The sequence below is a fragment of the Rhinolophus sinicus genome, linkage group LG13, assembly GCF_036562045.2.
Source record: "Rhinolophus sinicus isolate RSC01 linkage group LG13, ASM3656204v1, whole genome shotgun sequence".
Lineage (NCBI taxonomy): Eukaryota > Metazoa > Chordata > Mammalia > Chiroptera > Rhinolophidae > Rhinolophus > Rhinolophus sinicus.
In genome coordinates this window covers 33,645,373-33,659,423 of record NC_133762.1, presented here as the reverse complement: position 1 = coordinate 33,659,423, position 14,051 = coordinate 33,645,373, and the positions used below count along the sequence as shown (strand labels likewise).

Below are 14,051 nucleotides of genomic sequence, written 5' to 3'. Positions count from 1 at the left end.
ATCCTAGCTGTGTGACCTTGGACAAGTGACTGAACCTGTCTGAGTCTTTGTTTCCCCTTGAGTGAGGTGCGGCCAACAGTGCTGACCTGATACATAAATAAGATGATGTATATAAAGGGCTTAGATCAGGCCTGACTCTAAGCAGATGCCTGGTAAGTGATGCTGCTGCCGTTAATGTTATTTTCATTATTGTCACCAGGGAGGACTTTGACATCTGTCTCCAAGCCTGCCTGCTGGCTCAACAGAGCAGAAAGCTAGGGGAGGTCCTAGGATTTTGGCCTCTTCACATTCAGGGCCCCCAGGATCCTAAAGTCGCTATTCTTTCTGGGGTGCACTTTAGTGGTGGGGGGGCTGAGGGCACAGTGGGGTTGTGGGTGAGAGGCCAGAGAGCAGAAGCAGCCAGACCAACCCTAGCCACACCTCCCTGGCCCTCACTCTGGTCCTTTCTCTGCAGTGGCGCCGACTTGCTGGCCGTCAACTCTGATGGGAACATGCCTTATGACCTCTGCGAGGATGAACCCACCCTGGATGTCATCGAGACGTGCATGGCCTACCAGGGTAAGAGCAGGGCACACGCCATAAAATGGGCTCAGGGCCGTGTGGCAGGGAGCAGCTCTTAAATGAACGCAGGTGAACAAGTTAGCGAGCTCCATACCTGCCTGCCTCATGCTCAGCGCTCAGTAAAGGGGACGATGGCTCCCCATTATTATTGTTATTGTGTGATTAACAAGATGAGACATAAAAGGACCCAGGAAAACGTGCTGTACAGAAGGAAGGTATTGTTCTCCTCTGTGTCACCCACACACGCGGGCGGCCTCAGCTGGCCTTGTCTCCTCTTTGTCAGCTGTGACAATTCAGTAAACATTCACAATAAAGATATATTCCCATTTGGGAAAATAATAAAAAGTCAGGAACGTTCGCGGGTGCCTGCCAGGCACCACACTGGCTGCCAGGGGCCGGGATAAACAAGATGTGGGCTGTTCTCAGAGCACAAATGAGCTTCAGAGAGGAAAAAAAATGTAGCGATCTGAGAGACCAGCCTGCCCCATCTCTGCATACACACTTCGGAAGCGCCTCCTCAGCAGGAAATCTCAAATCCAGACCCTCGACTGCAGCCCCTGATCCTGCCTGGGGTCCTGCTCTTGTGTTTCTTCCCAGATCCCAGCAATAACTGCCAATTTGCTCTCTCCATTCCCTGACACCCCAGCTTTCACTGCTCATCTTCTGCAGAGGGTCGTAACCGTTTTATGGACCCCTCCTCAGAACAATGTTTTTCAATGCAGTTACTCAAGTCATAGGACTATAAAGGAAACCAATTATATTAAAATAAAACTACCATAGTAGTTTAAAATGTGTTATCTGCAAACTTTATTAATTCATGGAACAATAAGATAATATGATATGAAAGCACCTCCAGTTTCTGTTGGTGACGGAGTCACGGGCACTCCTAATTCTACTGTGGGTTTCGCGTATGTTCTAATGGAAGGAAGTGCTCTATTTCATTTAAAGGTTCGTGAAAATAAACATGTGATTTCTTTCTCCTTTCAATTTTACAGACCCACCCTGAATTCTATCCAGGAATGTTTAATCTAATGGACCTTTTCATAGAGCGTGCCACTCTCTCCTTAAATACCATCAGTAGCTGCCAATGACACTTAAACTTTTTTAGCCAGAGATTCAGGCTTTAAAATGTCTTTCTGGGTCTCTCCACCTCAATTTATTCAACTCTCCATTTAAAAGTTATGTACTCATTGATTCAGTCATTCCCATGACCAAAATTTGTTGGGCCTCATGCCAGGTGCTACAAACACAACTGTGCAAGAGATGACGGGCACACACAGAAACCCTGGGCAGCGAGGGTGGTCAGAGGAGGGCCGTGGGGAGGGGATCCAGGCCAGACCTAGAAGATGAGATGGAGCCAACTATTTGAGCAGCTGGAGGTGGGTAGTGGGTGGTGGGGATTTCCAGATAGAAGCACAGCCTATGGAACAATAACTGATACCATTACAGTGCCTACTGGGTGCCAGGCAGGGAGGGCCCTTGCTCTGTGGGCCAGCGCATGGTGTTTGTGTTCACTGGGCCAGGAAGACAACAACCTATGAGCGTGTCCATCTACCCTCTTTACTGGCAGAGCCTGGGGAGCGGGAGCCTTGCTTCCCCCATGTGCCCTCCACCCCCCTCGTGGTCTCAGCCTGGGGGTGCTGACTTCATCCCCCCTTTACCGCAGGCATCACTCAAGAGAGAATCAACGAGATGCGGGCGGCTCCTGAGCAGCAGATGATTTCAGACATCCACTGTATGATTGCAGCAGGCCAGGACCTTGACTGGATTGATGCCCAGGGTGCCACGCTGGTGAGGACATGGGCCAGAACCAAGACCAGCTCGGGCTGAAGTGGGCCAGCCCCGGGTGGAGACCACACCTCTACAGCTAGGGCTTCTGTTTCCTCCCAGCCAGTCTTCTGCTGGCTTCCTAGGGCTCTCATCTCTAGCTTTCACCTTGGCCGGACAGTTGGTTTCTCTTTGCTTTGTCTCCTTTTGCTCCTTCACCCATTCCCATGGTGCACTTGTCATCACGTAGGGCTCTCTAAGAATGTCAATCATTTACTGAGTGTTCATCATGTGCTAAGTATTTTATGTATTTTTCTGGGCAATGGAGCAAGCAGGATAACTAAGGGCTGCAAGGTGGCGTCCTCCACCCGGAGGCTTTGAATGGTGCCAGGTCAAACAGCTGGAGCCTCAACGTGGGGCTTTCCCTTATTGGATGTATTGATTACTATTGCTACATAACAAACTTCCCCAAAACTTAACATCTTAAAACAACAAGAAACATTTATTATCTCACATAATTTCTATGGGTCTGGGAATTGGGAACAGTTTTGCAGGGTGGTTCTGGCTTGGGGGTCTTTCTTGAGGTTGCCGTCAAGATGTCAACCAGGGCTGTGGTCATCTGAAGGCTGGACTGGGGCTGGAAGATCCACTTCCAAGGTACCTGGCAAGTTAGTGCTCGCTTTTGGCAGGAGGCCTCAGTTTCTTACCTCCTTAGGACCTCTCTTAAGGGCTACTTGAATGTCCTCACAACACGGTGGCTGCCTCCTCTAGAGTGATTAATCCCAGAGAGCATAAGGTAGCAGCAGCAATGCCTTTTATGACCTAGCCTCAGAAATTTCACAATATCCTATTTGTTAGAAGTGACTCACTCAATATGGCCCACATTCAAGGGAAGAGGAATTAAGCGCCATCTTTAAAGAGAAAGAGTTTGTAGACATATTTTAAAACCACCATATTGGATCTGAGACCCCTTCTACAGGGCTCAGAACAGACTAAGGACCCAGTAAATGCTGTTGTCTTAACCACGGGGGCTCTAAGACCAACCACAGGGAAGAAAAGCTCACCACTCCTCCTTACCTCCTAGGTCCATATTGCACACTTAATAATCCTCTGCAATATGGCTGGTATTTCTGCCTCATTCTACGCCATTCTACTGGCCCCGAGAATGGTCTGGGACTGGGGTCAGGGAGACGACTATCCCACCTCCAAGTGTGGGACGAGCCGCTAGGGAATTCTCCCTTCTTTCCTCTCCTTCAGCTGCACGTAGCTGGAGCCAACGGATACCTGCGGGCCGCGGAGCTCCTCCTGGACCATGGAGTGCGTGTGGATGTGAAGGACTGGGATGGCTGGGAGCCACTGCACGCGGCTGCCTTCTGGGGACAGGTAGTTCTCACCCACAGTGCTGTCAAGGAGGCCAGCACCGGGTCACCTTGATGTCCTTTGGGCTGGGAGTTGGTTCAAAAGAATACAAGACCCGCTTAAGGTATTGAGGACAGCTAGTACGTGGGATATGAAAAGGCCTAGAGAGTTTGCAAAAACATTTGGCAAGTGTTCCAACAGGGTGATCATCAAATTTGCCAAATTAGAAAATTCCCCATGTTTCTGCTGTGAGTAGTTTCTCCATTTGTTTCCCAGATAGAAAACTCTGGTTGCAGCTTTTGCAGTCCCTCCATGGACACCTGGCAGACCTAGAGTTATAGCCGACTCCTTTTTCTTCTGTCCCTTGGCCCAGGCATGCTGGAGAGGTGCCAAGTCCACTGCAGCCCAGGTTTTCTGGTTCCAGGGTACAGAGCCTCCCCTGAGAATCAACTTTGCCCCACCATTCTTTGGGTCACATCCTAAGAGGCCATGGGCACTCTCTCCACCTTCTAGGTTTTCTGAGCCTTAGGAAGGGGGAACATGGGCTTCTTCCTGTGTTTCAGATGCAGATGGCAGAGCTACTGGTGTCCCATGGGGCCAGTCTCAGTGCTAGGACATCCATGGATGAGATGCCAATAGGTAAGTCCAGCACAACACCTGGTACACACATAGGCACTCACCAATCTCTGGATGGGTAGAGAGATAAATGGATGAGTATGTGGTTGGACAGATGCTGGGTTGGTGTTTAGATGGATCGATGGATGAGCGAATAAATTAATGGATGATAGATTAATAAATGGATAGCTGGGTGGATGCACAGATAGATAAACCTATGCATAAGTGGATGAACATATGGATGGATGGGTGGCCTATGGGTGGATGGATGAATAAGAGAGTGGGTAGGTAGAGGATGAATCTATAGATGGATGACTGGGTCAGGGAATAGATGGGTGAGTGAAAGGATGAGGTGGGTTTGAATGGGTAAGGCGATAGGATTACAACGTCTTTGCACACTCTCTTGTTTATGCTACATGGGGTACATGCTTGTTTCTGTTGATACTTTTCATGTCAGTGGAGAGTTGATGGCCCCTCTTGGAAACTATCAAAGGTGTATGACTCCTTCTGTCATAGCTGGGAACCTTAGGAGTGCATGGAACCTGGATTTCCTGTTTTTATTCTCCTCGAAGGATTGGGTTGTAGCCCAGGAAATAAGACTGGATTTGTTTGCTCCCCTCCCGGAATGCCCCAAAGGGTGCTGGGAGTTTCCAGTGGGTTGGGATGGCAGCTCCTCTGATCTGGAGGGCTCTCGGGGGCCACCGGCCTCTGTACTGCACCCCTTCCCACAACAGACTCCTCTGCCATTTCAGACCTGTGCGAGGAGGAAGAATTCAAGGTCCTGCTGCTGGAGCTAAAACACAAGCACGATGTGATCATGAAGTCACAGCTGAGGCACAAGTCGTCCTTGAGCCGGAGGACGTCCAGCACGGGCAGCCGTGGGTACGTCAGGGACTGGGCCACCAGGGGTCCTTTGCATACTCCTGCCCATGGTGCCTGGATGCAGCCTCCAGCACCCCCTCTCTCCTTTCAGGAAGGTGGTGCGTCGAGCCAGCCTGTCAGATAGGACCAACCTGTACAGGAAGGAGTATGAGGGAGAGGCCATCCTGTGGCAGCAGCGGAGTGCGGCCGAGGATCAGCGGACCTCGACCTACAATGGGGACATCAGGGAGACCAGGACAGACCAGGAGAACAAGGACCCAGTGAGTGCCTCAGGCCCCCGTGTCAGCCACTGCCGTGGGAGGGAGACAGGGCCCCTGCCTGCTCCTCTCTCCTCATCTGAGAGCCTTCAGGAGGTTAGCTGGGCAGGGCCCTTAAACCCTCTGGATCGCATCTGATGGTGGCAGCTACCGTGGTTAACGAGGCGAGCCTAGGGTCTATCTGAGCCAGAGCTGGGAGCGTTGGCTCATAGCAGAGTCTCATACTCGACAGGGAGTGCGTGACAGCCATATGCCTGCTTGTTTTCCAGCGGATCTCATTCTGGGCTTTCCAGGAGAGGTTCCGTAGGGCAGCCATGCCAGGAATGGAGGACAGTAAGATTCCTGGGGGGGAAGTGTAACAAAATGTTGAGAACTGTGTTTACCAGAACACATCTGATTGGGAGAAATTTTTTGGACAACTGAGTAGGGTGCTGGTCGCACCTCCCAGAAGCCTGCCCCAGGAGTAGCTAATGGTCCCGGGCGTGAAACTGCTTCCCGAGGAGGAAGCCGTACTGGTTTCCTGACACTGCTGTAATACATTACTACTGCCAAGTGGAGGCTGAAAACAACAGAAATTAATTTTCTCGCAGTCCTGGAGGCCAGAAGTCTAAAAAGCAAGGTGTCAACAGGATTGGTTCCTCCCGGGGAATCTGCTCCATGCCTCTCTCCCAACTGGTGGCTCAGGCGTTCCTTGGTTCTTGCTAGGATGCCTCCAATCTCTGCCTGTTTTCACATGGCCTCCCCCTCCTATGTATGTCTGTGTCTCTGTTTTCTCTGGTGAGAAATACACCAGTCATTGGATGAGTGCCTACTCTGATCCAGTCTGACCTCATTTTAATTTACCGAATGACATTTGCACATCCCTACCTGCACATACGGTCCCATTCAGAGAAGTGGGGGAGAAATAAATGTTGTGGAGACCCCGTTTGACTCAGTACCGAGGCCCTCAGGTCCATGCATGGCTGCTGCCTGCTGAGTGGGGCAAGCAAGTTTGGGGCCTGAGCAGCATTGCTGGGGACGAGAAGGGAGAGGCTGACTGTACCTGCAGTGGTCAGCCTTGTTGGTTCTTCCGTCACTCAATGAGCAGCTGAAAACATTTCGAGAGTATTGCTTTGGCAGTATGCAAAATGATTAGCTACCCAGTGTGCTCACACATAACCATGGGACTGTTCCCTTGTGTGAACAGGGAGGTCACGTGTGGGCTTCTCTCAACAGCAGGAGTGAGGTGCCTATGGAAGGGAATCCTGACTCTTTGTTCTGTCTCGTCCTCCAGGTTGGGGGTTGGGGGAACAGAGTTGTAGATTGAAATCAAGTCACATTTCAGATGCCTCCCAGCTATGCTTTATTTATCTTTCTTTGTGATTTATCTATTTCTTGGAGAGCTTTCCAAAAAAGGGGGATTCTTGGAATCCCAAGTCAGCACATGGAGATTGCCTTCATTATTTTTACCAGCTGTGGAATATTCCAGTACAAGGACTTGCCATAATTTCCCACCTGCTGAATGATGACTTCCAGGCTGTGATCTCCTGGGGGAATATATCTGTGAAACAAAGTCCTAGACATGGGCTTGCTGGTGCAAAGTATGCGTTCTCCTTTAAAAAATAAACGAACAAAAAATTTTGATGGTGTGATATTGTCCTTCAAAGAGATTGTGGCAGTTTACATGCCTAACTATTTTTCAACCCTTGCCAACACTGAGTAAGAGCAAACTTTAAAAATGTTTTTCAGTGTGATAGGTAAAAAATGTGTTGTTTTAATTTTTATGTCATTAATTATTAGCGAGGTTGAGTATTTTTTCCTACGTTTACAGGCTATGTTTTGCTATGAGCTGTATATTGGTGTCCTTTGTTAATTTTTTTCTGTTGGGTAGTCCATTTTTAAAAATAGACTTTTAAGAGCTCTTTATTTATTTGATAAATCGGTCCCTTTTCTATCATATATGATGTAGATAGTTTTCTAGTTTTGCCATGAGTCTTTTGACTTCGTTTACGGTGATTTTTGCTAGGCTTTACATTTTTGTTTTTGTCAAATGTATCCATGTTTTCATTTATAGTTTCTAGGCAGCAGCTACTTTTAAAGCTCTTGTTATCCAGGAATTTCTGGGTATAATGGGCCTCTGGGTAAGAATCTGCCATTTGGAGTGGAGATATGCTATCTATCTATCATCATCTATCATCTATCTATCTATCTATCTATCTATCTATCTATCTATCTATCTATCTATCTATCTATCATCTATCTACCTATCATCTATCTATCTATCTATCTATCTATCTATCTATCTATCTATCTATCAACTCTGTCTTCCTTCGTGTCACCTTCACTGTCAGGAAGACCCTGACATGGTGTCTCCCCAGCCCCCAGCTTATATCGTTCTTACCGCACACAATTCCTACAGAAACAGAACTTCTCTTTCCTAAGCATTCTAGCCAAAGTCCCAGGGTTGAGTTTCATCAAACCAATTTCAGTCAAGAACCCATAGCCGAAGCAATTCCTGTAGTGAATATGTTGACTGTCCAGGCCTGGGCTCATGGCCTAGCCCCTGGAGCAAAGAAGGGGGTTGGTCAGCTCTACCAAAACACATGCATTGGTGAGTTCCCGAAACCAAAATGGAGGTCCTATTACCCAGGTAGGGACAGTGGATGGAGGACAGGTCCAGGCAATAATTCCCTCAGCAGAGGTGCAAGTGGGGAGTGGGTTCAGATGCTCCAGCCAGCTGGTAATGTTCTCCTTTCACCCTCAGAACCCCCGGCTGGAGAAGCCCGTGCTGCTCTCTGAGTTTCCCACCAAGATCCCACGGAGTGAAATGGACGGGCCTATTGAGAACGGCCTCCGGGCCCCGGTCAGCGCCTACCAGTATGCACTGTCCAATGGGGATGTCTGGAAAGTGCATGAGATGCCTGACTACAACATGGTCTACGGCAGCTCTGGCATGGCCGATGCCACCCCACCCTGGAGTGGCTACAAGGAACAGAGCCCCCAGACGCTTCTGGAGCTGAAGCGGCAGCGGGCTGCAGCCAAGCTGCTCAGCCACCCCTTCCTGAGCACCCACCTGGGCGGCGCCATGGCCAGGACGGGCGAGAGCAGCAGTGAAGGCAAGGCCCCCCTGATTGGAGGCAGAACTTCACCATACAGCAGCAGTGGGACCTCAGTGTATTACACGGTCACCAGCGGAGATCCCCCACTCTTGAAGTTCAAGGCCCCCATGGAGGAGATGGAGGAGAAAGTCCATGGCTGCTGCCGCATCTCGTAGTCTCCATGTGATGGAGGAGAGAGAGGCTTTGGGGACAGGTCCTTGGAATCCAGGCCAGCCCAGCATCCCTGGCTGGGGAGGCTTCAGAGGGCAGCTGGGGGGGAGGTGGGATCCGCTTTCCAGAGGAACGCCGACCCCACCTCTCAGCCAGCTGCCCATAGCGTCACCACTTCCCTCAGTTCTGCTTCCTGCTGCATCGTCTGTCATCAGAAACAAGGCCTGTAGTGGCTTCTCGACTCACCCTGCTGTCAGATTTTGGGAGGGAGGACTGGGATTCCAGTTCTGTTGGTGGTAAAGGCTTCTCTGGACCAGGACTCGCAAGTCCCATACCAGCGGGCACACCCACACACGGGCGCACACACACACACACACACACACACACACACACACAGGCATGCACACACCCACACTCAATCAACATTTGTAGGGATGACAGCTGGGCTCATGGGAAGCAGGTAGGACTGAGAATTTGTGGGCTACTCCTAAAAGGATTGCAGTTAAAACTCAGTTTTTATCACCACTGCCAATGTGGCTTTAGCAGGGGAGGAGGCCTGCTAAGCTGACACCCAGAGTCCCGCCCAGAGTCCTACTAGGGCCTGGGCCACCATCCACATGTGGCAGGAACAGGAAGTCCTCTCTGTTCAGAGGGAGCCATGAACCCACATGGGTCAATGAAATGGACATAGGCTGCTCCTCACGGCCGTGTCCATCAGGAACCAGCTGTGTGACCACCAGGGTCAAGGCGGAAAAACCAGGCTATTCCATTCCTGGAAGAATTCAAATCCCATTTTGCTCTTGGATGGAAGCATCAAAACATGGACGGGGGTAGGGAACAAAGTTAGTGTTTCCAAAAGTGCATTTGATACAAGAATTCTTTTAGGCTGTAAAACTCTAGGCGAGAGGTAACTAAATTTGGCTGCTTTCGTGGATAGTATTGTGGTCACTAGGTTTTACTGACTGGTATTAGGAAATGAGCTAAGTGAACAGCTTGGGTTTGTAGGGCTTTTCTAAGAAGAGGGGCAAGTTCATGTTGGTCATTTCTGCAAACATCTCTGGGAACCATGGCAGAGCCCAGTATCCTGGCTCATCTTTGTGAATGTTCAGTTTCAGTCTAGGGTATCTCAGTCAGCCCTCCTCAGACGGAGTCATCAGAGTGAGCGGCGAGGGGCTGCTGCCGCCCTCTCCTCCCCGAGTGAATGCTCAGGACCCGAGGCCCAGCTTTGCCTTTTCTGGAGTGTTCAGTGAGATAAGTTTGCCAGTTGGCCCTTGTGAGTTCCTGCCTGGCTCAGGGGTTCCCAGCCTGCTCCTGCCAGAGTGGTAATGCCCCAGGGCTGCAACTCCAAGGTGCCCCTGGCCACCATCCTGCACTGCATTCAAGAGAGCGGTGCTGGGGCTGGAGGGGGGTCTCGCCCCAGCCCTACAATTTCATAGCCCCAATCTCTCTGATGCTGGGGAGGTTGGACCACATGGGCAGGCTGTCCACCACCTCACCACTGCATTCTTTCATGAGCCCCTGTGAAATCATTGCCTATGAGTTGGGCACTGTCCATAGGCTCAGCTAAAACCTATTGGTGTAACTAATGAGCAGGTTCGTTTCCTGCTCTGTGCGCCTTTAATTTGTCCTAAAACTACCTCCTTAGAGCTCTGAAGGAGCCCCCTAGATCCAGAGTCTGATTTAGGAAACCAATCTGGGTTCCCTTTCACCCTCTTCTTTCTGAGCCTATGAAAAATTCTCCCTAAGCGGCACTTGGGCCAAGGGGCTGGGGCTGGAGAAGCCCCCCTTGTACCACAACCCTGGTGATGGGTCTGCTGTTTGTCACCCCCATTGCCCCCCTAACCCAGAGAGAGAGAGCTGGGTCCCTGAAGGCCTGGCTGATGCTTTACCAAGACTAGGGCAGCTGGCCTGGAGAACATGGGGCACGGGGGAAGTTACTGTGCCCCTAGTGGCTCCTGGATGCAGGAAGGGTCTTAGCACCAGGCCCCCCATACCCCAGCTCCACGCCAGATCCAGTCTAGGGTGGAGGGGCCGGTCAGGAGTCTGCAGACAGTTGTGTATGATGCCTCCCACGTCCCTCAGGTCTGGGGCGAGCTCGCCATCATCTCAGCCTGTGGCTGGAGCAGGGCAGGGATGATCTAAAACACACATACCTTTGGCTTTAAAATAGTGTTTAGATCAGACTAACACTGAAGTTCCTCTTGAGCTGACTTGAGCTGCAAACTGGGGAGTGCACACTCCTCAGGAAAGAGCTGTGCAGGGTTTTGGATCTGTTAGCTCAGGAGCCAGAGACAGGAAGCATTTATTGTCCACTCTGAGCCCTTCTGGCCATTCCCCCTTTCCCCCTTGCTTCCTGCCTCTTGGGTCATTCCTCTGCCACCCAGAAGGCTGGGAAGCCCAGCTCCCCGATAGGAGCCAATTACACTCTTGGGCACTAGCTCACATTGTCAGTAAGGGATAAACTATTCCCTATTAGGGCTTCAAGTACCTGGGGTACTTTTCCTGTAGGTCTCTTAGGTGTTGAAGGAAGAGCTGGGGCTAAGGTCATCCATTTATCCATTCATGTAGTTTATTAAGTAGCTGTGACATACCAGGCACTATATTAGGGTCTGGGGAAAAAGGAGGAACAAGATAGAGTAAGGAGACTGTTCGTTACAATGTTCATCCCTTGAGAACCATAGGTGTCAGCAGCAGCCATTCAATTCACCTGAGACAGAGTGACTGCATCCCGATCCAGCATCCCTTTGCTTTTCAGCTCCTAGACTCCCTAGAGTATGAATCCCTTAAGCCAGGAAAGAGCTGTCATGGCCACTCCTGGATGACATTTGCCACTAAACACAGATGCTGGATCTTGGGTTCCAGGCAGACACCATCCCAAGTCCCTCTGGAACTCTCAGGGATAGCTGCCCTCAGTCCAGCCTCTTTGGGGCACTGTGTAACCGCAGTTTGAGGTCAGTGTCTAGAAGAATACAGAGTCTGGAATTTACTGCCCTATACATCTCAGGTTCTTAAACTCATTGTCTCTTGCTCATTTCTTATGTATCTTCCTGCCCCACCAAAGGCTAATAGGAGGGGAAGGAGCTTTCCTTTAACATCAAAGCCTTTCCTCGTGATGCTGCCTCTCTTCCTGGCAGGCAGGTGTGGATGAAGGAGCTAGGAGAAAGCTGGCAATTGATGAAACTGCACTGTTTGATCCGTGTAAACGGGCTTAGAAAGTTAACACGGGTGTGGCCCCATCCTACCCCACCACAGTTTGCTGGCTTTGTAATAACACGAGACCATTTGGGTTATCGGTCAGGTACCTTTGGGTCTTGGGCTCTCTCTCCCACCTGCCTTCCCAGAGCAGGGCACTGGGTACTTTCCAGAAGACGCTTCTTACCAGATGCTCAGCAGGACTATATTTAACTCTTGCTATCGTAGCCTGGGGACAGCCTCCCCTTCCCCAGGGCACATAAGAGCAAAGGGTCCTGTGGTCCGTGGATAACCCCACAGAAGTGACCCTCTTTGCCGCAAGCTATAGCCCTGTCCTCAACAGGAGTCTCTCGCTGGCCAGCTGGCCAGAGGGCCTGCTTCCCATGGGCATGTAAGTGCCGCAGTGCGGGGCCTGGCTCTGCACACCCAGGACAAGTCTGCAGACCCCCAGCCCTCCGCAATAATTCACCAAACCAGAAGCCACTGATGTACAGAGAATACTTAAGAAAAATGTATTTTATGTGAAAAAACATTAAAACTCTGTATACTGTATCAGCAGCTTTGTGTAAAAATGGCAATCAAGAGAGTCTAATATATTTAAAACTTTTTTTTAAAAAAAATCTTCGCGGATCTTTGATATTGTATTGAAGTAACTTCCAGGTAGCGCCTCACCAGGTAGACTGTGGCCCAACCACATCCCAAAGGGGCACACCCCTGAAGTTGCTTCCAGCTGCCAAGGCCTGTGACGGAATTCGCTGTTAAGAGTTTTTAATTAAGATTATTAAATTCCTTTTAATAACACGGGCTAGTGTGGCTGTGGTCATTGCTGTGAGCTCCCTTGAACTGTGCTGACTTGAATTCACAAAGAGGTGATGATACCTGGGGTAGAAGATGGGGGATCCCTGCCCCCCCACCACAGAAGGCTCTCCTATGAAGCCCCTGAAACAGAAGGATCTCTGAAGTCTCAGACATGGAGCAGCTAGCAGATGTCTTTCTAGACTGGGAGATGGTGAAATTTGGTGAATTCAAGAAAAGGTGGATGGTTGGGAATGAACTTTCACTCTGTCAATATTTCCTTTGGGAGTCCCATATGTACATATATATGATACTATAGGACTCCATGTTAATGTGTATATATGTATATGTATGTGCATATGTGTATGTGTATATATGTATGTATATATATATATATATATATATGCCGGGGGTGCCAAAAAATGTATACAAGTGGACACTTTGGTCAATGTTGCTCAAGCAGTAGTTCGCCATAATCAGAAGTGCCTGGCCGCTGATGGTAACCACTTTGAGCACCTCTTATAATTGCAGAAGTCAAACGTGACTTGTATTCATCTTTTGTTATCGGTATATATTGAGTGTTACAATTTTAATACAGTTTTCCTTTCTTAAAATGTATATACTTTTTTTGGCACCCTCTGTGTGTGTGTGTGTGTGTGTGTGTGTGTGTGTGTTCATACTTTTATACTTTCAAAGGTTTGTCTAATGACATATTTACATGTAACAGGCTGCCCCTCTTCTGTTCTGTTCTCAGAGTGCACTGACCTGTCCTATCCTCTTCTCCCCCACCAGCCCCAGTCCTTCTCCTATGTAGTTTATAGTGAGGAGGTAAAATACTATATACTACTTCACATTATTGCAACACAGTAGGTGGGACCCTGGTTGTTCCCACTTTTCCCCTCAGGCAACAGAGGCAAACTATGTGGTTGTACAGCCCCAGGCCATGGTCCTTGTCTGTCATTTGCAGATGTTTGTTGGTATCTTGGAAGAGGATGGAAAGAGTGCTTTTTTGGACCCTTCTGGACAGTGGATGCCAGAGCAGGGACACATGGAAAGCCTCACACTTGGGCTTGTAAAACTTTACAAACAGGCTGGGGATTGGAAGAGGATGGGAAGAACAGAGGTATTTTTGCAGCAGCAACCATTCACTTATTTTTAAAGTTCATTGGCTTCTAAATCATAATGGTAACCTCTCACATTTAAGAAGCACTTTACAGTTGTACATAATGCTTTCTCATTTACACAAAATGAGGCCTGAAAATTGACTCTAGGGTTTAGCACTGTGGAGCTGATGATGACCTTAACAAGAGGTTTTGGTAGAGCAGAGGAGGCATATGCTTGATTGGACAGGGTTCAAGAGCGAATGGGAGGAAAA

General features: G+C 49.4%; 1 protein-coding gene across 2 annotated transcripts in view; it reads left to right on the top strand.

Annotated features, from left to right (window-relative positions):
• The window catches only part of PPP1R16B (protein phosphatase 1 regulatory subunit 16B), a 92,196-nt gene extending 79,514 nt beyond the window's left edge, over positions 1-12,682 (top strand). For both annotated transcript variants that reach the window (XM_019749132.2, XM_074318344.1), the window contains exons 5-11: positions 455-558; positions 2,228-2,352; positions 3,586-3,711; positions 4,251-4,326; positions 5,055-5,184; positions 5,276-5,444; positions 8,185-12,682. In XM_019749132.2, the coding sequence (XP_019604691.1) occupies positions 455-558; positions 2,228-2,352; positions 3,586-3,711; positions 4,251-4,326; positions 5,055-5,184; positions 5,276-5,444; positions 8,185-8,694 (1,240 nt within the window). In that variant the 3' untranslated portion in view covers positions 8,695-12,682. The remainder of the gene's footprint in view (positions 1-454; positions 559-2,227; positions 2,353-3,585; positions 3,712-4,250; positions 4,327-5,054; positions 5,185-5,275; positions 5,445-8,184) is intronic.
• The last annotated feature ends 1,369 nt before the right edge of the window (positions 12,683-14,051 follow it).